A 24244-nucleotide genomic window follows, 5' to 3' on the forward strand; every position below is an offset into this window, starting at 1 on the left:
ACCGTTCAAAACACAATGGTGGCATGCAATATTCACACATGGGGACCCCAATCATTACAAACGGCAATAAATCTCAAGTGAGAAAAAAGAAAAATTGGAGATAAAAGAGAAATACAGATGAAGACATGAAGAACATGAAGAACAAAGATGCACTTCCTGATTGATTTCACAGCAGTGCGCCTGACAACTTCAGAACTCCCCCCTCCCCCAAGTAATTGGACTTAATGTCACCCAGTCACTTTCTCCACTCTTTGCAGCACTGATTGTTTTTAATACTCACGCTGAGGATGGATTGATTGCAAGCGAGCAAACAGCCAGCAGGGCTTTGGTGTCCAGTTGTGCAGACAGCCAGTGAAGTCAGTGCTGTACTATTCTTTCGGTTCTTAAACGAACAGTATCAATTTTCGTCTCCCTTCCGTCTTCATGGCTTGCCTCCTGTGGAGTCCAGTCATGGCGCTGGGTGCCATGTCCTCATTGTTCTCTGTCAGAAACCAACGATAGCAAGAGAGAGAGAGAGAGACAGAGAGAGAGAGAGAGAGAGAGAGAGAGAGAGAGAGAGAGAGAGAGAGAGAGGGAGAGAGAGAGAGAGAGAGAGAGAGAGAGGGAGAGAGAGAGAGAGAGAGAGAGAGAGAGAGAGAGAGAGAGAGAGAGAGGGAGAGAGAGAGAGAGAGAGACAGAGAGAGAGAGAGAGAGAGAGACAGAGAGAGAGAGAGAGAGAGAGAGAGAGAGAGAGAGAGAGAGACAGAGAGAGAGAGGAGAGAGAGAGAGAGACAGAGAGAGAGAGACAGAGAGAGAGAGAGAGAGAGAGAGAGAGAGAGAGGAGAGAGAGAGAGAGAGAGAGAGAGAGAGAGAGAGAGGGAGAGAGAGAGAGAGAGAGAGAGAGAGAGAGGGAGAGAGAGCATGCCTGATCCGCTTGCCCGCCAAAGCCACCATCATGAACAACCCCGGGGCATATTCACACCCAACACAGATGGCACCAAGACGTCCATCTTTCGTCTACTGACGACTCCGTAACAGGAACAACAGGGATGTTCATGTAGAACGCAGGATGTATTGATGATGGCGGGGGACGGGACGGCATAGAAACGCCTAGAAGTCAGAGGAAAATGGCACTGTATGCAAATGGGAACGGAATTACTGCTCGCCGGAAAAAAAGGGGAAGTGGAGGTTTCTATTGACAAAACATAGGCAATTCTTACCTAAACGTGGCATGTCACAGAAATCAATGGGGTTCCATTTATAACCGCTAGCTCCAATCTTCAGCATGCCTTGCTCATCTCAGGACGCAGTAGAACCACTGTCTTGTTTTCAACTTCCTGTCTTTTCAACTGCCTCTCTCTATGTCACTCAGTCCCTGATGTGATCTTTAGAAAAGGACTTTAACAAGCAGAACAGTTTTCCGACTGGCAAATCCGACCTCAGAGGGGAATAGCAGCTAATGAATTTTATGAGATTATTAATGAAAGACATGAGGCCCATTGATCGCTCCAGGAGATGAAGGATTTTACAGGGCTCTGTGTGGCTGGCCTCCACCCTCCTGACTGGCAGGTGACCGGTGATGTGTGAAGCACCCAGGAGGCCCAACTACCAGAGTTTCTGTCAAGTAGCAAAGCTTTGTGCATACAGCCATCACAATGGGATGTCGGGATGATTGTAGTCCTCAGTTTGTGTGTGACACAGTGCTGTTCAGTGAAACCGATGATCCTGCTTCCTTAACGCACACTAGGTAGAGGTTGGGTTGAACTTGGCTGGACATAGGAGAGCAAGAGAAGAAAACGAAGAAAAATCAAGAAATAGAGACAGATAGTTTGACAGAAGAAAGAAAGAAAGAAAGAAAGGAAGTGGAAAGAAGTAAAGAAGGGAGCAAAGGGCAGAGGGATGAAAGATGAAGGCGATAGGGGCACGATAGAAGAGAGGGCATTGTGGTTTAAACAGGCTCCCCAGAAGGAAGACAAATTGGGCAGCGCAACCGGCACTGGAGGAGCTCTGTGTCCCAGTCTCTCGAAGGAGGAAGCTAGCGTCTCCCAAGCATTAAAGTGGAAAAACCAACACCACTGCGAGAATTTAATGAGGAGGGTTCTGCATTGCTCTCCACTCTCCGCCCCGCCACTGACTCCGTGACGCAACACTTCTTGGCATGTGGTGATTTTCTCTCTTTTTTATTCCATCTATTCTTCTCCGTTCGCCAGGGAAATAGAGTGAATATCAAGGCTGTTACCAGCCCAGGCCCTCTCAGTCACCCCGCTGTAGCTCTAATGCATTAGGACTGTGAAAATGGCATGCCACATCTCAGTGACTACACTCCCCCGGAAACACGACTGCATTACACAGTTTATCAAATCCACTGTAAATTCTTAACCAACACCTGTGGGACCTCATCTACCAAACGCCAGTGACATGGATAGTGGCAGGGAAACAATTCAATCAGATTGGTTTTGTGAAGAATATTGTCAAGTTAGGCGAGCGGCCATGCCCAGTGACTGTAAACTAAGATAAGCCGAACATCCCTCCATTACACAAAAACAAAGCAAGACAAAGGGTCTAAATGTAAACGTTACATTTTCAATCGACCACAACCTATACAGTATCTGACTTCAGCAGAAATAAAGCAGATGCCGAGCGACTGCAGTAAGGAGGCTGAAACGCCCTTATTAAAATGTAGCACCAGTCTGAGGGTGAAAACAACAAAAACAACCTTGCAGCAGGTTTGGATCCTCTTTGTAAATATTTGATGGAGGTACAAATCATGGGCATCGAGTTAGAAGTGAAGGTTTTGACTTTGGAACTGACTGAGTGAAGTAGTACAAGTCCAGAATCGATGAAGTCGAGGTGAAGAGAAAAATTCATTTAAGAGAGGCAGGGATAAAAAGTTGCAGGCAAGGAGGTCTGGAAAATAGGGAGGTGTGATGAATGAAGTTTAGCACTTTTCTCCCCAAGGTTTGATTGAGTGGCCAAAGAAACACTCTGAATTGATGTTGTCAATAATCTGGAGTAAGCACATTCAGAACCTAGACTGAATTCACAGTAGTATAGACCACGTCATACTTCTCTTTACGTTCAACTCTTTTTTCTGTATGACTTTTTCTATGCAATATGGAGCCATTGTCACAGTTAACATTTTGATAATTAAGAGAGAAAGATGTCCTGTAGCTGTTCCATACACATGTAATCTGTGTAGTAGCACGGTGTAGCCTAGCACACAAAAAGGCACCTTCTGTTAGTATTTTGAGACCCATCTAGTGGTCATTTGAACCCTGATGGAGAGTTTTCCGGTAAAGAAATGTGCATTTTGTCGCTATGAAGACCCCTTGTGAGATCCTCTTAAAAGCTAAATAGACACTGAAGGTGTCCTCAGCAGTTGGCATATTGATGCTGACTTTAAGGCATAATTAATTATTAATTGTTTAATTTATCATGCAGATGCCACACTTCACTGAGCAGAGAGAAGAAAGGACTGTGGAGGAGAGATCCTTGACATGGAGAATAAATATGATATTCTTCATCCCAACTTCACCTTAATCTGGCAAGATCCCCTAGATCCAGTGGTGAGATCACCAACCCTAATGTGAGGGCCTGCAGTAGGACTATAAGAGCATCTTAATAGACATGCCCTATGGTAGGCTGTGCATTAGAGGGCTAGGTTCAATATCTCCTCATAGGGAGATGTATATTCAATTTGCAATGCAGCACCTTTTACAATTAATGAATAGCTGCAAAAGATTAGAAAAAAAGGGACCAAAATCCAGATATAATTCCCATGCAAACAATGTGCTGGTCACTCTCTCAAAAAAAAATGCACAAGGCCACTTTAACTTGAGCCAAGGAACATTCTCCATTCGAAAAGTAACAGAATCGACTGAATAAATAAACAAATACATCCAAGGTATCTCAGAGATGGCAATCAATAAATTCCAGTGGAGCTCACTAACATCTTGGAATGATCCACATGATACACATGGCAATGTGTGTGGACAAGTGCCATGACGACCACAGACACACTCACATGCACTCTTGTCGTCCGCAGTGATTAACATGAGCCTTCATCAAGGTTATCCCCTAAGTAAAAAAAACAAACAAACAAAAAAGTTGCTCTCTCACCTCTGTTTATTTATCTCCCATTTATCCTCCTGTTTCTTCTGTGTAACCATTACTTAGCCTCATCAGCTGCCGCGCTCCAACCGCCTGTCAGTCCTCTGTGTTTTAACGCTGGCCGTCCCCGCGCAAGGACACCCTCCCTTGGCACCGCTACGCTGAGGGGCGGGCAGGGGCACTGGCACCCAAGATGTCAGACTCGTGTCAGAACCCCCCGATCTTGCTCTTCCTTTCTCTCACTTCCCCCTCTTTGTGTCTGATCTCCTTTCTCACAGCAGGCATCACTGCTGTGCTATTGTCCATTGAATTTACCACAACTCAATGCAATGCAGGTCAGTGAGGACTGGCAGCAGAGCTTAAGGGAAGAGGTAAAAACCATTTGTGGTGGTGTTGGTAAAGGTTCAATAGAGCCCCAAGACAATCTATATAGGACAGAAAATGCTTTGATCTTTCAATTAAAGAACATGAGTATTCTGAAAGGAGGTTAAACACAGCGTCTTCCTAAAAATGTAGTCTTATAACGCCAGCCTAACGCTGTACTATCCATCAATATCAAGAGTTATATGGAAACAAAGTACATTCTCTGACCACTGACATTATCTTGAGTTCGGTAAGAGGATAGGCCTACCAAAACCATTACCCGGACATTATGCTTGAGGCATTTCAAAAGCAGACATGTGAATAAAAAGTATGATGGGGGATAATGTACACCCTGCATCTAACAGCATGAGATGTTCCTCTCAGAGACCATGACATGAGACAGTGAGAGCGAGAAAGAGAGAGAGAGAAAGAGAGAGACGGGGGGGATTGTTGAGCAGGAAACACGCTAAGTGAACTGAAGCGCACTGGAAGCAATTGGACCAGTCGACACAAACAGGGAAGAGAGCGGAAGAAGAGAGGGAGGGAGGGATGGTGAGAAGGAGGGAGTGAGACATAGAGTGAAAGTAATTCAAAGCAGCAAAAAGGAACAAGAACTAGAATTCTAGAACTTTAAAGAGAATTATGGGAAACTCCCACCCCTTCCCATTCAAAATAATCCAGACTTGATTATAACAGTGAGCTGGAACAAAGGGAAAAGTCCACAAGCCCAGTGTGGAACGAAGCAGTTCTTATTTTCCGCACTCCATTAAGCCTGAGAGCTATAGCAGGGAAACGGAGGATTGCCTGGAATCTTCTCAGCATGGATCACGTCTCTCAGCAGCTCCATGGGCATCGTATCTTACGAGGCAAAGAAAACTGATGAGAAACAGATTAAAACCCCACTGGGCATGGTTAGCTGAGCAGAGACACTGATCAAAAGGCTATAACCAACTTCAGCTCTTAATATTATGTGCTGTACTGCATGCTTATATTATCATCGTTAGTGTTATCTCTGTGATTGTTATTGTGTTGTTTACTCTGTTCAATCTAGGATGTTGTGTGTTGTGGTTTGTAGCACCAGAGATAAAAAGGATCCCAAAGGTTTGTTTCTGACCCACAAGCCATTTCTGCAACATTCAAACATCACGCAATAGGGTGACATAGATTTTCTCAAGAAAAAGCTTTACTAAACATAAAAAAGGTAGTACAAAATCATGAGGCAGGATCCTCCTAACAGTATCATTCACTGTTGCTAAGTGTCTGGATCTCACCATATCTTTTAATCAATCTATTTGGGGTGCCTGGTGACGATGACAGGCCCAGTGATAACATGACCTGAGCTGCTCCGGCCAGATAATAGCCGGTTGGTGGAAAGATGATGATGATGATAATGTTGTTACTGGATGCCAAGAGCATTTCCAATCCTCCTTAAATGTCAACTTTTCCTATCATTTGCACGCCATGCCAAAGACTCAGCAAGGCACCGTCTGCTCGTATGGATAACATACAGCGTTTCCTTTGCTGGGATTTGAAAAATTCCAGCCCTTACCTACAATTTCAATAAAGAGATGGTACTTATTTTTTTAAGAAGGGATAGAAAGACACAAAGAGAAACAGACACAGAGAGAGATGGAGAGAAGAGAGAGAGAGAAAGAGACAGAGAGAGAGAGATAGTAGTGACTGAAAAGATCTGCAAGTTGTCTGTTTTCGCGTGGCTGGGAGCAACAACATGCATTAATTTCACAGCGAGGCGTTACAGAGTGAAGGCCGAACATCTCTTTGTTTGTCACTCTGTCTTGTGTTAACCCTGTGCCGAGTAGGAGTTGCGGTGACGGGGATGATGTTTTGTGTCTTTGATTAACTTTACCTATGCCCGGCCTCACCTGGATTTACCTCTCACAAAGACTGGGAAGGATGCCTTATGGATGCAAGAACATTCCGAGTGACATCACACACTTTTCATACCTCGACTAGATGTGTCTACAGCAGACCAGCCAATGTTGACGCAGAGGCCTTTCACAGGGACAGAACATGACATCATCTGCCATTTGTATGACTGTTTGGTGAGGGGACATCATGACAATAAAGTAGAGTCCATTTATTCGAGCATTGAATTTGAAGACATACCCACCATAATGGCATATTAAAGTACACACATTATTAGATGACACACAGAACCATTCATCATCATTCATCATCAGTTTCTACCCTCCTGCAAAAAGCAAGCCTCCTCCCATTCTCTCACACCTCAGAAATAGACTACAAAACAACCTAACCTATGACATATTAGGGGTGAACGGTGTCTGCTTTTCTCACATTTCATCGTCATGCTGCGTACTGTACACTAACACCTTGACGTTTACAAATGTGAACTGCTGAGAGAGAGAGAGAGAGAGAGAGAGAGAGAGAGAGAGAGAGAGAGAGAGAGAGAGAGAGAGAGAGAGAGACAGAGAGACAGAGAGAGACAGAGACAGAGAGAAAAGTAGTAAAGGAAGTGGAGGGAGCTAGTCCCTAGAGTAGAGTCCCATGTATTTGCCGTTCTGTGACAGGGGCTTGTTCAGACATCAACACACCTCTAATGCAACTCCATTCCCCTCCTGTACAAGACTGCAAATATACATACACTCCTCCATCCCTCCGTTCATCTATAGCTAGATCCCTCCATAATCCTCTTTTCTGAAAAGTAGTCTCAGTTTTGACTGCCTCTCTTGAGTTGATTTCTCTGCAGATTTGTGATCAGATGGAATGGGTAATAAGATGTGGGGGTGAGCTGAGTCAAAGAAAAGTGAATGCTAACAAGGGCCCACTCCCAACCGAATACACCAGGGCTTCCATCTCTGGGAACTACATTTAAAAAGCTGGAAAGTGGGAGTCAGGTGGCTGAGTGGTTAGGGTGTCGGGCTAGTAATCTGAAGGTTACCGGTTCGATTCCCGGCTGTGCCAAATGACGTTGTGTCCTTGGGCAAGGCACTTCACCCTACTTGCCTCGGGGGAATGTCCCTTTACTTACTGTAAGTCGCTCTGGATAAGAGCGTCTGCTAAATGTAAATGTAATGTAAATGTGGAAAGAACCCTATGCAATCTCTGACATTGCAGCATTCACCAATTGAAGTGTTCTTTTTTTTTATCAAAACAACGGCACAGCTCAAACGGATATGGAATGTTTTCAATGCCCCATTGATGCTAATTCACTTCATCAATTTAATTCAAAATGCTCAGGCTACACTGATATGGCAACAAATTATTTGCATGCATGCATTGATAAAACAAAGTGAATAGTGAAAGTCTATTACACTCGCACCCACACACACACATCTACATACGCAAATGTAACCACCCCTAAAAAATAATGAAGTTCAAAGACACATTCCATACATTTGACTTCAAACCACTTGGTCGTCCTTTACCACTGGTGTTTTATTTTCAGGTCAACTCCTTTGGAGAAATTAAAATGCATGGAAAATGCTCGCACTGCCTGCTTATGGCTACAATAATCGAAAGATGTTATCTCAAACATGTAACCAAAGTTTATTTTTGAAGATTATTTGCCTATAAATAACATGTTTTGAATATTGGGAAAAAATATATTTGATCAGTTGACGAGAGTTAACGGAGGCGCAAATCCACCTGGAGGAACGGGCTGGAAATCAGCGATAGGCTACATTTTGCCAGACCTGCTGTCATCTCGAACAATCTTGAATAATCTCTTGCCACTATGTCAAGGTCATCCAAACTGAGACTCTTAAAAAAAATTGCATCAGGGATACAACTCTGTGGTTGCCGCACGTCTACATTGTCGAAGAATAGCCTAACTTATTAATGATGTATCTGTGATTGAGCTCAAGCTCCTAAACCACGATCGTGGGATACTAATTTGAGCAGACATTGTTAATTTGAAGTCATAATAGTCTAGTGCATAAATGAGAACGCAAACGCACAAGGAGATGTATAGGCTACAGTAGTTATCTGTAAAGAAAATTCTTTCATAGGCTATTTGTTTTAAATTGACCGCGTAAGTAGCCTACAGTAGCTAATGGGTATTCTGTAGAAATTGTTTAGCATAGTCGCCTATAGAATAGGGGACATTGAATGTGTGCCATTGTTGGTTTACTGGATTCTGTATCAATATTTGTTGTGTCTTCCACAGTTGGATCACAGTATAGCATAAGTGGTGCTTAAGCGCGATGTCAGTTGATCATATTGTATATTGCAATATATAGGTAGACTCGGCTACTTGTTCTTTTCTGCCCACTGGATTCGTAAATAGCCTAGTAGCCAAATATAACAGTTTGGCATTGGCTATTGCGAAAAGACCTACGGGAAACATGTTATTGGCTACATAAAATAAAATGATTTTATTTTCCATAAGGTTTGAGAAAAACGTCCAAGAGGGGTACATGCCGACTATTTGAAGCCCCATCCTTAGTGCAAAAAACAAAAACAAATCTAAGGGACATGGGTACAGGCTTCGTGTTTGAACGGCTCAAGTAGCGCACGGGGTAAACCGCTTATGCTTTCACCACTCTGTATAAGTACTTAGCATTATTTTCATGTTTCACTTGTGTGGAAATGGACATGATGCCTTTGGCTTATCGGGATCAATGTCTGTTTCTAACATTTGAGACAAAAGAGAGCAAGACTTTGGGAGAAAGAAAAAAACTTACCGGGGTGGCAGTCTGCCCATAGGAGCACGATTGCAGGCAAAATTAAAGACAAGATCCACCAACACGATTGCAGTAGCCTCCGCATGACAATATGAACATCGAGAGTAAAAAGGGCAACTGTTGAGTTATCCTTCTGTTCAAATACCAACGCCTGCTGCGTAAAAGCAGCGCGAGATGCTGCTAAAATCGGCTGCGCCTGTTCAATGGAATTTTCTGAGATAGAACGTCCAGGAAACAGTCTTTAGGCTACTTCTTAAAACCTTCTTCCAAACAGCTTCTTAATACTCCCAAAGAAAAACATGACATTTAGGAGAAATAACGTTCAAACTTGTTTGATTTCATTTGTAATTAGAATAGGGACATTAGCAGAGGTCTCTAGTAGCACTAGTCCATGCAGCGCAGAGCTGCAGCGGCAGCGATTTTCGCGAAATTGAAGGAATTGTTGGAGCAGCACTGGAAGCTTTCCATTCTTCCATCCAGGAAGTAGCGTGCGAGGCTGAAGTCTGGCAGAGACTTTAAAACATGCTTGGAAGAGTAGGCAGGGGATAGAGGTGGAGAGCGAGAGGGAGAGAGAGGGAGAGAGGGAGAGAGAGAGAGAGCTCTCCTCTGGATCCTAGCGCCGGGGAGTCATCATAGGCTACGCTCAACGATGCCCATACTTTTTCCTTTTCACAGAATATGATTGTTGATGCATTACAGAAAATGAGCACAAACTTCAAATTGCATAGGCTACCTTCCCTGTACCGTAAACAAGAGTGTCAGACATGTGCTTGGATTGGAGCAAATAGCGAAATGGTTTAATTTCATATTATAATTTGAATGTACCCAACCCAACAATCTTTCTATCCAGATTTTTTCTACATTCCATTTCATAAATCTGTTGGTGGGAATAGGGTGACAAAACACAAAACCATAACGTAGGCTTATGATTGACCTAATGAGAGATATGCCTAGTCAAAAGTGAGCACAATTCAAAACGTAGCCTATTAAGCACAACCAATAAAACACGCTCGTTCAAGAATATTGTGAAAGGGCTGAATATTGGCCAATGCAAAACGTATTTCGCGACCTATAAAATAAACCGCTCAAGCATATTTTACACAGGGTTTCGTCATGTGTCTAAAATGGAAATGCGTGGTATGTCCCTTCTTGATGAGCTCTTGTTTTATTGGTATGTCGGTTGCAGGTTGCTTGGTTAGAATAAACACTCAAGAACTGTGATATAATTAATCAAACATGCACGGTACATGCATGTGCATTAATAATTCAAACATAGGCCTACAGTCACCCGTTGCATGTTATTCAATGATTTCATATGATTTGTGACTGACATTTAGAGTAATAATACAGTAAGAGCCATTATGTTTTCCTGTAGACAACTGCACGACAGTAAATCAATTAATTTAACTTCAATTAATTACTCACAGTGGACCATACTAAATTGTGTCTTACATGACAAAGTGTTCCGTTGAGTGACATTTGATGGACAATGAAAACTTTTTGCTCTGACAACCAGTTTACAACCTACATAAATAGCCCCATAAACCTTACAGCTGCTAAGCAATTCGTTTTCACCCATGGCAAGTGGTCCAAAATCACTCCTGTCTGTCTGTTTAAGTGAGCGTTTAATTCATGGTGTTATTCATTCATTATATTGCCCCTGAGGATTGTCACGTTCTGTAATCTCTTGCATTGATAAAGGTTTGGGGGAACATCATAGGGGAAGGGTAGTTGGTTTTGGGGTATTTTCAGAACTCAAATGTACACATTTTATAAAGTAGTCTATACGGTGAAATACATGAAATGTATACTGTGTATTACATGTAAACTGCATTCGGTGTGGAACATGTAGTCACTTTTAAATACCCCAAAATATGCATTATAGTTTTTTAACGAGAAAAGAACTACAATTCCCATAAAACACTGTGGACGTGCGCTGTCCCAGACCCGGAAGGTAAGCAGAGCTAGTTCCCTTCCCTGCAGTAACCTTTCAAATGGAGCATTGTAAAGCTGGAGTAAGATGTTATGCTATTGAGAATTGTCTTACGATGTTTTTAAAACTACGAAATATTCGTAGTAGGCTATTGATGAGAGCTAAATTACTGTTCGTTTTAAATACAATGTTTGCATCTTCTCCAAGTAATGACTGAAGAAGCTTTAGCTTACCAAAGTCATGTTAGTGGATCAAAGCCGCTAGTCGTACGGGATCAGTCAGTAGTAGACTAGGCTGTTTACATACGGTAACATTTGGGGATAGATGTAAAAGGTGTATGACATGAATGAGCTTTGGGGAGACCCTTTGAACGCATAATATGCTAATTGTATTAGAGGCAACGTGGCTCTGCTCGTGCGTAAGGAAATGAGCACAGTATGCCGTCAGCTGCGGTTGTCTACCTACTGAACCCCCGGCATTATTTTCGCGCAAAAGTGTATGACAAGGAAAATGGTAGCCCATGTATATTACAATATCTATATTGTAATATGGATCTTAAATAGGATTAGAAAGATTGTTGTTGTTGAAATGTATGATCCAATGAGCAATTAGCTAGCCTTTAGCCTACTCCAAATTCTCAGGATGGCCCTGCTGATACTATACACCGTAGGCAAGCATATAGGCCATGCCCAAGTTACTTGAATCTATTTGAAGTAATCTCACTTAGATTGTCTAACTGTGCGTTATCTTAAATACCATTTGAGGGTAAATGTATTGGGCACTATGGGGGTCCAGGAGTGACCAGCTGGATTTTTTAATTCGCAGAATTTGATTAAATACATTTTAATTATCTCAATCTCAGTGGTGCTGTTTGGGGATGTCACATGGCTCATTCATATAATGGGGACCATCTGTCTTCTTAGCAAAGATGGAAGAAGAAATAAATAAATGAACAAGTTGGGCCCCCTATTTCCCTGTATCCCCTCTGTAGCTGTAGGCCTTCACCGGGTGCAGTGCTGTAAACCACCAATACAAATCATGGTTGTGGATAAGGTTAAAACTGAATTGAATTGGGTTATACAGACTTTTTATCCATCATCAATCAGCTAAATAACTTGGGTCTATTTACCATATACGTTTTAAAACTTTTTAAGGTTTTAAACCATTTTATATTGTACTATTTTACAAACATTTAAAACAAGACCACAGTACGATTTAGCAACTGGGCCTCTTTGAGTGATATTTGGAAAATTTTGTTTTTGCATTGAATTTAATGAAACATTTAATATAGTTATTGAATTAAAATTATAGTTATGTTGAATTTTGTTTGGGGGGGGGGGAGTTTGAAAAGTAATACAATAATTAGCATTTGACCCATCTTCCCAATACTCATGCACATTTGCATATAGTATAAACGCTGTTGATAAATATAACAGTAGCACTGGCCTTCAGTGACAGCCTTCTACCTCTGCTCTCTAACCATGCATTGAGATCTGCGGACAAGGATGCATAATGCAAAAGAACTGGCATCAATTATGCACCATTTATTCATGCCACAGTGATACCTAATTGATTTAATTCTCTTTGCTCCATGTATAATTAATTGGGCATAGACCTGTGTTCATTTCTCTTCTCCTATGTTTTCCCAGAGAGGGCTTCATTTGTCTGGAGCGTGTCATCACTCGTGCTCAACAAACATGGATCCCATGTAAGGGAGCTTTGTAGTTGCACATTCTTGCACAATATATTGTATAATCGTATAGAGTATAATTGAACTTGACTATGAAACTATGATGGTATCAATACCAAGCACATGATAAAAACATCATTGTTTTAGGGTACAGGCCATACATATAATCATAGTATTACATGTATTTGGCATATTTCCTTGTTCTACTCAGTACTCTATTCAGGTCAGTGTTCGCCCACTTTGAAAGTCAAGTGACCTAAAAATACAAAATAAAAATACCAGTTGAGGTTATCCAGCCATCTCTGACTGTTCTTGAGTCCTTGGATTTCAGAAAAGCGAGCAGGAGGAACCGAGGGAGAGAGAGATAGAGTTAAGAGTGAAAGAGAGAGTTGCAGTGCTGACAGCAAGAACAGTTCCTCAGTTCTAATTCTGTCACTGTCACTTGCGCAAGTGATCGTGTGCCTGCGTGCGTGCGTGGGTGCATGCATGCTCATGCTGCCTCTGAGGTCAGGCAGAGTGTGGCAGGCTCAGGCAGAGAGAAGACCTGTCGAATGATTTTCCCTTGGAGGTCACAAGGTTGCTGCCAAAACACTAGGGATTCTTGGCCAGGCCCTTTAGCAGAATATCAACTCTCCTGCATTGTTCACATTCCTCTCACATTTACATGGCCTTTTGTTTATTATGCTTTTTTTCTTCCGTGCAGGTAAAGAAAGGCCATAAACAAAACCTGACAGCTATCCCCTCAGCATCAACCTACAGGACCCTCTGCTTTGAAGCTCAAACAACAATATCACACACAGGTAAGCACTTAAGAAACATTCATAACATTCATTTATATCAAGTCATTCAAGATAATATACAATCTATAATTGAATGGTGAAGTTTTGTATGTAGAGTAACACGTATATCTACTGGCCATCTTTAGTAGACTGCATCATGTTAGTGTTGTCGCTGCATGGGGTCTTAGACTACATCAATGTCTGTGGAGGCCAAACAATGGAACAGAGCTCCAGAGCATGGTACCCAGTGTATGACAGTCATTTATCCACGCTGTAGTTCTGCTGTTAATCTGATTGGATACAAAGGCCCTCATTCCCAATCACATTAGCTAGTTCGGCATGTAGTCAGTCTCTATCACTCTTAATCCCTTTTGATACCAGCAAAAATGTTCCTTTATCTGATTGGGCACAATGGAAAACTGACACCGGGAGATAATTGGCAGTATCTGATTTGGAATGGAGTGAGAAGGGGAGAGGAAGGGGTGAAGAGGAGGAAGTGGAAGAGGAGAGGTGAGGTGGGATCGTAGATGTATTGAATATGTGATGAGAGTTAGAGGTGGGGATGCTAGTTTCCGGAGAGGGTTTCAACAACAAAAAAATACTGTGTGCATGAGTTAGGCTGTTTTTGCTATTGAAAATGACTTCCTGTAGTAAGCCAGGGGATAATCAGAGATTTATTTCCAACCAGGCTCAAATGAACCGAAATCAGTAGTACATATTTTAACCTTTATTTTACATATTCAATCTTTGTTTCACCTCTAAGAACCTAATTTCCTTAATCCTTTGATGTATAGCCATTGTTGACGGAAATAGGGCAGTGTTTTTGTGTTGCCGTAAATCATCTCCAGTGTCCATCCTCTCTAATGTCAATTCCTCACTCCATCGGGTGGTACTGTAGTACTCCTCTTTCACCACTGGGGACCTCCTGTATCATTAACATTGAGGAAAACAACCGGCCAACATGTCATTTAAACAGATGTGGTAGTGCAATGTATAATTTCAGGTAATCTGTGTTTTGTTTACCAGTTTTTCTTCTGTCATAATTAGGTACGACTGTAAATTCACAGTTGATACTTTAGCCTCCAATGATTGCATGTTTTATAGACACGATTTGTAAAGAAAACAAGACAGGGGCAGCACTATGAAATGCAGTCGCAGATCCTAGCGGCATAATGTGTCATGTGACTGGCAATGTATTTGTAAAACTCCTCTTTTGATGTTACTCTCAGTGATGTGTGGTGCCTTGTTACTTGTGCTACTCCCCTAAGTCATGTGACTGGTTCACAGGAGACTCATTGTGGGTAGTTGATATATTATCTTATTTGTGCTTGATCTCCTGCAGCTGGTAGACATGCATGGTATGGTGAACAATGTTAGGCAGAAGCAGTCCCAGACAATGCCACATTTCTTTATATCACATCAATAACCTGTATCCAGAGGCTGTCAGTGCAACAAAGCACAAATAATTGCATTTTTACGTAAAGTATTACTTATTTGGTTGCAAAGAAGAGTACTTTAATTGGATTATAATGCAAGTTGATGATTGGATATTACAGTCAAATGACTGGATCTGTCTTGGATGTTTTTGATGGATATAGGAATTGAACTAACCTCAGTCTTGTTCTGCGGTGGGAGGTTGAGGGATATACCATGTGTGGAGGACAAACAGTTATTAATCTATCCAACTTTATAGAGAAACACGAGGCGGCTGTGCCTCCGCATACATAATCATTTTGTTTACCATTTGATCCCTTACATAGTTTAATGAGGGCAGCTATCAAAAGCATCCATACACCCGCTATTAGCACTTTGGGGAATTACATCTACTTTCTTCAGAACAGCGGCAATAGAGGCCTTTTGAAACTGAAGTTTTTGACTTTGACGTCACATCACTCATATTATTGGAGGTTTGAACAAGGTCATCCAGCATCTTACTGCCGTCGGTTGAGTTCTGTTGGGCCCAGTCCAAATGTTATGCTGCTGTCTCTTCGCTCATTTATCAAAATATCCAAGTTTACAGCGTTTGCTAACGGCTTTGGAACCACACAGTGTTGGGGAGACAGATGTTGCGATACATGACTTTCCTTGCCTTTTTGAAACATTAGAAGTTTAAGAAGACAAAGTTTCACACCACTGGTCACCAGTACATTGTTATGTCAATGTCTGTTTCCCATGATGATCGGTGCTACCTTTATATCATTTATATGAACTTCACCTGTTGTGTAATATTGTTTAATACATTTTCAGGTAGCTGATTGGTTGTTGTTATATGGTAATGCCCAAGAGGAAAGATGAGTGGTGATTGTTATGTTGGTAAAACTGCTGTAAGTGCTTATATCCTGCCTACTATTAAAACCCTCTCCTCACGACTATAAACAATGACTAGCACGTCCCCTGCAATGTTTACTATAAATTAAGAACATACAGTCTTACATTAATATGTAAGTGTTGAAAGGTTAAACATGTGTTGTCACAATGTCTTCCATGCCAACATTAGTATTTGTAGGGTAGTTCTCATGAAAATACATCACTATGCTTTCTGTGCCAGGTAGACTCTCATACAGCACTTACTGTCATGGTTAATAGTACAGGGCAGGAACTGGCAGCTCTCCTGATCCAATTTATTAACTACAAGCAAGAGAATCAACAATATACAGTACTTTTGGAGTTCACGTTAATTGCCCTTTAAATGTTGCATGCAAGTAAACAGAAAGTCAAAACAAAGAAACAAACACATGTCAGTTTGTATTTAAAAGGATTGTATGATCTTAATTTAAATAAAAAGTACACATTATTTTAATGCCACCCCAATAATTAAGGCAGATGTGCTATGTTTTTTAATTCAGCATTTGGTCAGCTTTGGAGGGCCCCTGCAATTACTTGTACATTAATTCAATTGACTCGCTGTGTGTGTTTGTGTTTTGCCTAAATGAGATGGATAGTACTACAAGTATGCTCTAGCACTATTTTGGGGGGCTTTATATAGATTTTTGTCAGGTAAATGGTATGCGATTAGACATTACTGATTGTACCGTAACGTTGAAAGACCCCCAGGTGTTTGTTTAGACTCCTCTGCTGTTGCTATGGTCTGGGCAAAGCTGAGTAAGAATCAATAAGGTGTTTTCTTAACATAACTAAATATCTTATGTACAAGTTATTTATGCATCTTTCTTTCTGAACTTTATTTTCCAATAATCTTTTATTGATCACCTTTGAAATGCAGCTGTTATTGTCTGTTTGTAAAATCGATGTTAGCCCAAATATAGATTGCAAGGCTGTCATTCCCATCAGGGTTTGCTACCCATAACTTGTAAATTTTTATTCCTGACTTTTTACCTTGGAGGCAGTGAATAGAATGAACAACCATTACAGTCCCAGAAAGACCATTTTCTAATTGATGGCAGCTCTCCTGAGAATTTGCCCCAATTGAAGTGACGGAGGGGGTGAAAAAGTGTGCCCAGTTAACACAAAGAGTGATCCGACTTGATGTATGCTTAACCGTTCTCCTTCCCTCCGTCTCTCTACCTCTCTCTCCGACTCTCGTCGGAATCTGCTTTTCTCCATGGGTGTCCTCCTTCCGTCACTCTAATCAACCCTTTTAATTACCGTCACTATCAGTGGACCCACGCCTCCTTGTCACCTCTGGGAGACGGAGCCTCTGAAGGCAAGGCCTCTGAAGGCAAGGCCGGGGGCTGCGGCTGGGAGTTCCTGGGGGAGATGAAGACAGTGCCAGCTCCCATCTCTCCCTTCCCGCCAGGATGCTCCAGAGATGTTTTGATAAATGGAAATTTCACTGCAACTTTCAACCCATCGTCCTCCTGATGAAGAGCAGAGACTGGGGGTATTTGGGAACATGTTCAATCAACGCTCGCCCCGAAAGGATTTGTCCTTGACATGGGGAAAAAATAAGTGCACGTGTGTCTTCTCGTTCATAAAAAATGAACATAGACCTGAGACTTTCCAAACACTGCAAGATGGGTACCTACCAATTTTGCAATACTTTTCGTGGATCAATGGACTCACTTTGTATCCACTTGCTGTTAGATATGGATGTTAGATGTTCAATCAGTCTTTGCTTTCTTACCTCCACCTTTCATGGCTTTTTACATGGTACACAAACAGAATATTGTTATTCCAATGTTATTTTTATAAGCCTTAGTGCTTTAATCTGACACAGACTTGCCATAATAAATACATCATGATGAAACCTGAATTATAGAAGCATTTAGGTAGGTGTGAGTAAATATTTTATCTTCCGCATGTTGAACCAAGTCTAATTTCAATTATTCATATCATTTGTTTGCCATAATTCAAGAATTGAAACGTGGAAAATATATAACTCGTTTTGTTAATTGGTGTGTTACATTCACAATCTGATGTGATATCACAGTTGATACTGTCACTGTCATCTCCACTCAAGAGAATGTGCACCAAAGGTAGCTGTAGCATACTGTTTCAATTAGGAAGTGACTTAATTAAAACAAGTTGACAATATCCATACTCTTGTATTTGCTTGCTCTTATGAAGGTGTGCTATCTTTCTCGAGGCTCTGGCACAACATATTTTTTATGACACAAACACTGGAGCTGTGTTATTACATTGATTTGGCTTTGATTAATTAAATCTGCTTTGTTTCCCCTTTCTTTAAGGTGCACTGGCCCTCATCCTTATTTCAATCCTTTGCTACATCCTTCTTTAATTACCCATCTCAAAGCCAGTGAGATTGAAGGTAAGTGTATTTATTGTATTGCTCAGACAATAAAATTGGCTCGGTGCATAGATTTTTCCCTTTCTGTCCTTTTTTAGGGATGTTAGCAAGTTGATTACAGATAGAGCGGACAGCAGAATTGTGTGCCGTTTCCGTTTTTTTTTTACACCCTCTTCTTGCATGCTGTTCCAGTAGTAGACAATGGAAGTCTGATAAGAGCAGCCTTGTTGCAAAGTGGTTGCTGCCTGGGTGAAGGCTCTTGCTGTGCTTCACCGCAGTGTTGCAGAATGTTGCTCTTGCACACCAAGGAAGAGTTATGAATGTAGGTAGGAGGATTGTAAGGCCGGAGACGCTTGGTGTTTGTCCCGGCTTGGGAAACCCAATTAAATTCTGGTTAGATGTTCAGGGAGATAATTGACTCCTTAATATCTGACTCCAATTTTAGAAATGTGCACAAGTGCGTTACCTGTAACCTTGAGCGCTAAACAGTTAATGACATGAAACTCTGGCGTAGATAAAAAATTGTCTGCTTGATCAGAGCATCGACCCTAAAGTATGTGTGTTCACAAATCAGTCATTTATCTCTACTATAATATGGATTTAACCACTGACCTAGTATGATATGTAAACTGCTCACTCAGAGGCTCCGGTAAATTCCTTCGGAGCGTGGAGATCCACTGTAAGTGACTCAGAGGCCTTAAGTTAAAACCTACTTCAAAAGTGTATGTTTATAATCGGTTAGCCGCATCAACCAGACTAGATCAAAGTTTTCACCTCCGTAGCTTGATAGATATGTTTCAAGGAGAACAAGTAACTTAAAATGCACAATAATAGTTTATTATTTAAATAGTAAGATCATCGATACAATGATAATGAAATATCAAATACAAAACATACCTTCAGAGCAATGGTTAACAAAGGTATTCGGTAACGGTAAAGGTAACGCACCGGAGCTGTATCGTAAACAGAACTCAAAGTGAGTGGTAAAAACTTCTTCCTATATACACGCAAACCTGACTAAAATGGGGACACCGGTCATATGACTGAAAAGTTGTCTAACGCATACAAATTCAAATTGGATCATTAATCAAGGCTGCAGTAGACCAAGTGGTGCCCTTGCAAGACAAGGGAATATGTTAAACACATGTTGGTCTGCTGCAAGCACAAACTCTGTAAACCCTGTAAATGTACATGTTACAGCAATACAATTATTTCTAGAATGTAATACATAAAATAAAAAAACAATCATATCAAACATGACATTAAAAGCTGTTTAGAACAATATTTACAAGAACACAACTTTGAATGATAATTTCCGAGTCTTCCTCGGTCCTCCTTCCTCTTTAACTGTTGAGATCACCTTTCCAGAGGTGTGTCATTAAGGTGTGATTGTCATTTTAGCATTCATGCAAATCAACGACTGTCCCAGACGAGTGTCTGGGTGACCAGTGACAAAGGGTCTGCCAAAACAGCCCTACATGAATACAAACAGGGATTTCTGACTATTGATTGTGTTCACCTGCATCTCCTGCTGTTCAGCATTATATGATTTATTCTTGATCCAATTGTTCTCTTGAGTATTCCTCTTTCCTTTCACTCATACTGTACTGCCTGGTCCTTATAGCTGCCCATGATCTTGTAAACTTCACTCCGGGCATGTAAATGTTTAGGGGGAAGTGATGGTGTTGTTAAACAGCTTCTGTCCTTCTCCTCCTACCCCTTGACTGTAATGGTGTCTTGATTAAAGTTGTCCCCTCTATCCTCCACAGCAGACTTAGGGTAGTGAAAAGTATCCCAGGCAACAGTGGTATACTTTAACAGTGACCCACAGTTTGTATGAATTACTTTAATTTGCTTTTGCGCGTGCTGGTGACAGTGCTGTTTTGTAAAGCCCTGTATCTTAGTAACATCCTAATCTCCTGCTCTCTCCTGTGCTCTGCTCTCTCCTGCTCTCTCCCTTGCTCTTACAGCTCTGTCGACATAGAAAAGACTGATTTGGTAGATAGGGTACACTAACATGTGATGTTGCCCGTGTTTTCTTTGCTGCACACTGTGTGCTACAGCAGGTTAAATCAGCATTTGAGTGTTGGTCCAGATATCCAGCACACTGATCTTCATGGGCAGACTGTAGCTTGGCCTGCTATAGCACAGCTGGTGTTGAATCCTCTAGTTGTCCAGAGGGAGCAGTTTCCTAAACCAGCACGGGTGGACCCAAGCTTAGCCATAGCACTGCAATACACCCAGTCAACAGATGTTTGATTTGGGCAGCATTCCGCTACAGCAGTGGATCTTAACCTCCTTCAATGTTTTATTTTGCCTTGGCTAGCAAATCAACACATCTGGCAGCTAGTTTAGAGGCAAATCAGGCCTGTTACCCTCAGGAATGAGGCACTGATTAGGCTTTATCACTCATTCGACTCATTTGGTTGTTGATTGAGTTTAACAAAAATATGTGGTGGTGTTGGGGGGGGTATCAGCATAACTATTTATTTTTTATTTATTTGAGTTTGTATCAATAATTGCTGAAATAGATCTGGAGTGCTCTCGACATGTTTAATTCAAGGAACAGTGCAACAAGATGGCATGCATAATTATCATTCATTTGGTGAAATTTCCAAATTTCCCCCATGTGTTAATGCATTTCAGGTTACATTCTATTATCGCAATGGTATGAGAGAGTTTTTTTCCCAGGCTTTACATTTTACCTGGCTCAGTTGGAGTCGTTGTGGGAAGGCATTTTTTGTTTGAAACACAAAGAGAAATTACCACCTACATATGCAATTACTATAATTTAGCATATGTCCTAAAACCTGTAAAACACTATCACATACATTTTTAGATGCTCCTCAATTCAATATATTTTGACATGATAATTAACCTACCTCTTCTCCCATTGAGTCATGGGCAGTATCCAAAGGTTTTGTTTAGGCTTTTTCCCAAAAAACATTTTCCTAATTGCAATTAGGCTACTCAACCAATATTCTGAGCTGTGCTCTATCAATTGGCAGAATTGTGCATTAAGAGAGATGACTCTCAAAGTTATTATTCATCAACATCAACAACCTCACAATTTGATGAATGCTGTCAAATGACTAATAGCAGACCACTGGTTTGAGTCTACACGTTTTATTTTGTGTTTTTTGCAATTTGTGTGTGTGCGTATGTATTAGTATGTGTGTGATGTGTTTAGAGATAGAGATTGCACATGTTTGTTTGTGTTGACAGGAATTGACTGCCTCCCGCCTTTATTCCTGAAACTATGTGCACTGTGGATCTGCACCAGTCTCCCAGGGGAATATTAATCATTTTCCATCTACTGTGTCTGGGTAATTATCCATCCCTGGCGGAAGGGCCAGACTAATGCAACCCCATGTCTGGGAATCCAATGGGTGCATTTCCTTCCAGCACAGCGGGATAGAAAACAGCTGCATACAGCCTTTCAGACAGCCACTACAGGCTGCCTTGTTGAAGCATTATGTTCATGAGGTTGTTGGAGTGACCTGTGTCATTACATTTCTTTAGTTTTTGTATTGCTAAAATTCCTTCTTGGAAGTAACATACACTGTACATATCCAGTAATGCTGCATGTTACTTTGTTTTGAGGTCATTTAGATTTTAACTTTTGAAATAATAAACACTAAAGGAATATCATGTAGTAGATTGGTAAAACCAATCTACACTATGCATGTTGGAGTACATACTGTACATGGTATTCTGAACCAGGAACTTCCATAAGAGTACTCTTGAAAGTTATTCATAATTCTCCATTCATTTTCATAATGCAGGGAAACCTTTTGTGTCATGGTTCATTGAAACAGGTGCCTCAGAACATGGACAACTAATGGGTCTTTAGTTACCTTCCAATAATTGTCTTTTTTGAATCTTTTTTTTTTTTTTTCCATAATAGAAAGTAATGGAAAAGTTTTAGCTTTAGTGTTCCATCATTTACACCAATGCTTAGAGCCTGGGAGCCCTGACAGTTTCATGGCAGGAAATTTTGATCCACGTTGTGCCATTATGTCAAATGGATCTCTAAAGACCAAGCTTTTATCTGTTGCAGCTTATTAGGAACCCTTTTTTTTCTTAAACGACCCAGTTTATATGAAAAAATGAAAGTGCTCCAAGTCATTATGTAAAACGTATACATGTCTTAGAAGTGGTTAAGCGTATTTATTAAAATCACCACTTTTAAGTAAAAGGGGATTACTATCCTCTTTCGGTGAGCGACGAGGCAAATTGGTGGTTTATGCATTAACAGCAGCCACACTTAAATCAGGATTTAAAGCTTTTTCCAACTCAAGCAGAAATTCAGATTTTCTATACACATTTTTACACTTAAAGGACAAAAAAGTCTACTTCTACAATTAGGGAGCTGGGATTTGGTTTTGCTGTAAGATTTGCAGGTTTTCAGCACATGGACAGAATATTGGATGAATTAGCTAGATATTGTAGGTGCTCAGCAAAAATTACGTTCAATATTTTACACATACTTTTTTTTTTTTTTTTTTGGAAGATGAACAGTTGGTAGTACTTCCAACAAGGCCTGAATTATCTGCAAAAGCAAGCCTTTAGTTTTCACTACCCTTCTCTATGCATCAGTATTAGATGCTCTTTGCTTTCACGCTGGGAGTGTAGTTACTGTAATGCACTTTGCCCAAAACAATATATTTGTGTTGAATATAATGATATTGGGAATGTACAATTCAATATGTGGTACTTATCGTATTATCTCTAAGTCAATAATCACACAGATACAGACGCAATGAGAGTTGGTTTGGAGTGTGTGTGGGTGAATGCCAGAGAGAGAGAGAAAGTGAAGAGAATAAATACAGAAAGAAGGATCCCTAAACCCTGTCAGATATACAGTGTTTGAACTGTAATCATCAAAGGTGTCAGCAGTATACAGTGACCTGGCCTAGGCTACTGTGGCCTCGGCGTGGACCTCAGTCCTGGCTTTCCAGGAAAGAAGATTAAGAAAAAAGAACATTAGCTCAACCCATCCTTGCCTGACATGTTTTCTAAGGGCCATGCTTTTTGGTTCGTATAGGGTCGATTTGGAAAGCTAATATAAATAATTATTGAGTTCCCAGTGTAAGCACAGGTGTGTGTACTGGTACCTCTATATTAAGGGATTGGTTTTTAAATATAATTTGGTGAAATGAGAATGAATGGTGATTGAATGTCTCACTTATAGACAAATAAAGAGGGTATAGTACAATTTATGGGGACATTGTGAGGTGTGCTTGCGTCCATTGCCGCTCGGGAGTTTTAGTTTTTTACTGTATCAAACATCCAAACATTTGGAAAAAGACGATATTTGTCATGGTTGGTAGACTCAATTGAAAGGAACTTCTGTGACCAAATTCATTGCTTCACTATGCGATCGATCATTAGAAGGGGGGGAAGGTAAATAAGTTTACCTTCATAGAGGGGATTGGATATTTTACCTTTCAAACTGCCTGAAGGCAGCGTGAGAAATGGCTGAAATGCTGGAGTCTCATGGCGATTGTGTGAGACCCCTGTCACACGGTCCTGCACTTGCATAACCTGCCATCCACACTTAGATCCATGGGCGTATCTAGCCCCCCCCCAAAAAATTATAAAAATAAATAAATAAAAAGATTTAGATTTTAAATCTAAATTTGTTCATTTCTCTTCCTAAAACCCACTAGAGGACACTATTTCAAACGATATTTTCCAAAATCTCTTCTGGGGGAACATGCTCCCAGACCCCCCTAGTTTTGCTGGGCCACAGGAAAAATAATAGGTTTTATTTAGGGGCTTAGCCCCCCCAAAAGTTGGAACCTAGATTCACCTCTGCTTAGAACTGGAATCCCAATGTTATAGTAATGGCCTACATAAAACCACAATAGACATTCTCAAATTCTCAAGTATGATACTATCCACTGCCAATTAGGCCTACAAACTTCAAGGAAATTTCATTTTCCGACATTGCCATTTCTCTATGCAAGAAGCTCATTACGTGTCAGTAACAACGTCCCTGTCTGAAGACTCGTC

General features: G+C 41.0%; 2 protein-coding genes across 7 annotated transcripts in view; one reads left to right on the top strand and one right to left on the bottom strand.

Annotated features, from left to right (window-relative positions):
• ptprga (protein tyrosine phosphatase receptor type Ga) overlaps positions 1 to 9627 on the bottom strand; it is a 162900-nt gene extending 153273 nt beyond the window's left edge. For both annotated transcript variants that reach the window (XM_062470058.1, XM_062470049.1), the window contains exon 1: positions 9117 to 9627. In XM_062470058.1, the coding sequence (XP_062326042.1) occupies positions 9117 to 9201 (85 nt within the window). In that variant the 5' untranslated portion in view covers positions 9202 to 9627. The remainder of the gene's footprint in view (positions 1 to 9116) is intronic.
• Positions 9628 to 11051: 1424 nt separating this feature from the next.
• Positions 11052 to 24244, top strand: part of fhit (fragile histidine triad diadenosine triphosphatase) — a 132758-nt gene continuing 119565 nt past the window's right edge. The window contains exons 1-4 of one of the 5 annotated variants that reach the window (XM_062470134.1): positions 11069 to 11120; positions 12701 to 12757; positions 13443 to 13539; positions 18168 to 18247. The gene's annotated coding sequence lies outside the window, so the exon portion shown is untranslated. Of the gene's footprint in view, positions 11132 to 12698; positions 12758 to 13205; positions 13316 to 13442; positions 13540 to 18167; positions 18248 to 24244 lie in introns of those variants that run through there. The other 4 variants (XM_062470142.1, XM_062470158.1, XM_062470126.1 and 1 more) reach the window with 4 other exon arrangements.

The sequence above is a fragment of the Osmerus eperlanus genome, chromosome 1 (genome assembly GCF_963692335.1).
Source record: "Osmerus eperlanus chromosome 1, fOsmEpe2.1, whole genome shotgun sequence".
NCBI classification, from domain to species: Eukaryota; Metazoa; Chordata; class Actinopteri; order Osmeriformes; family Osmeridae; genus Osmerus; species Osmerus eperlanus.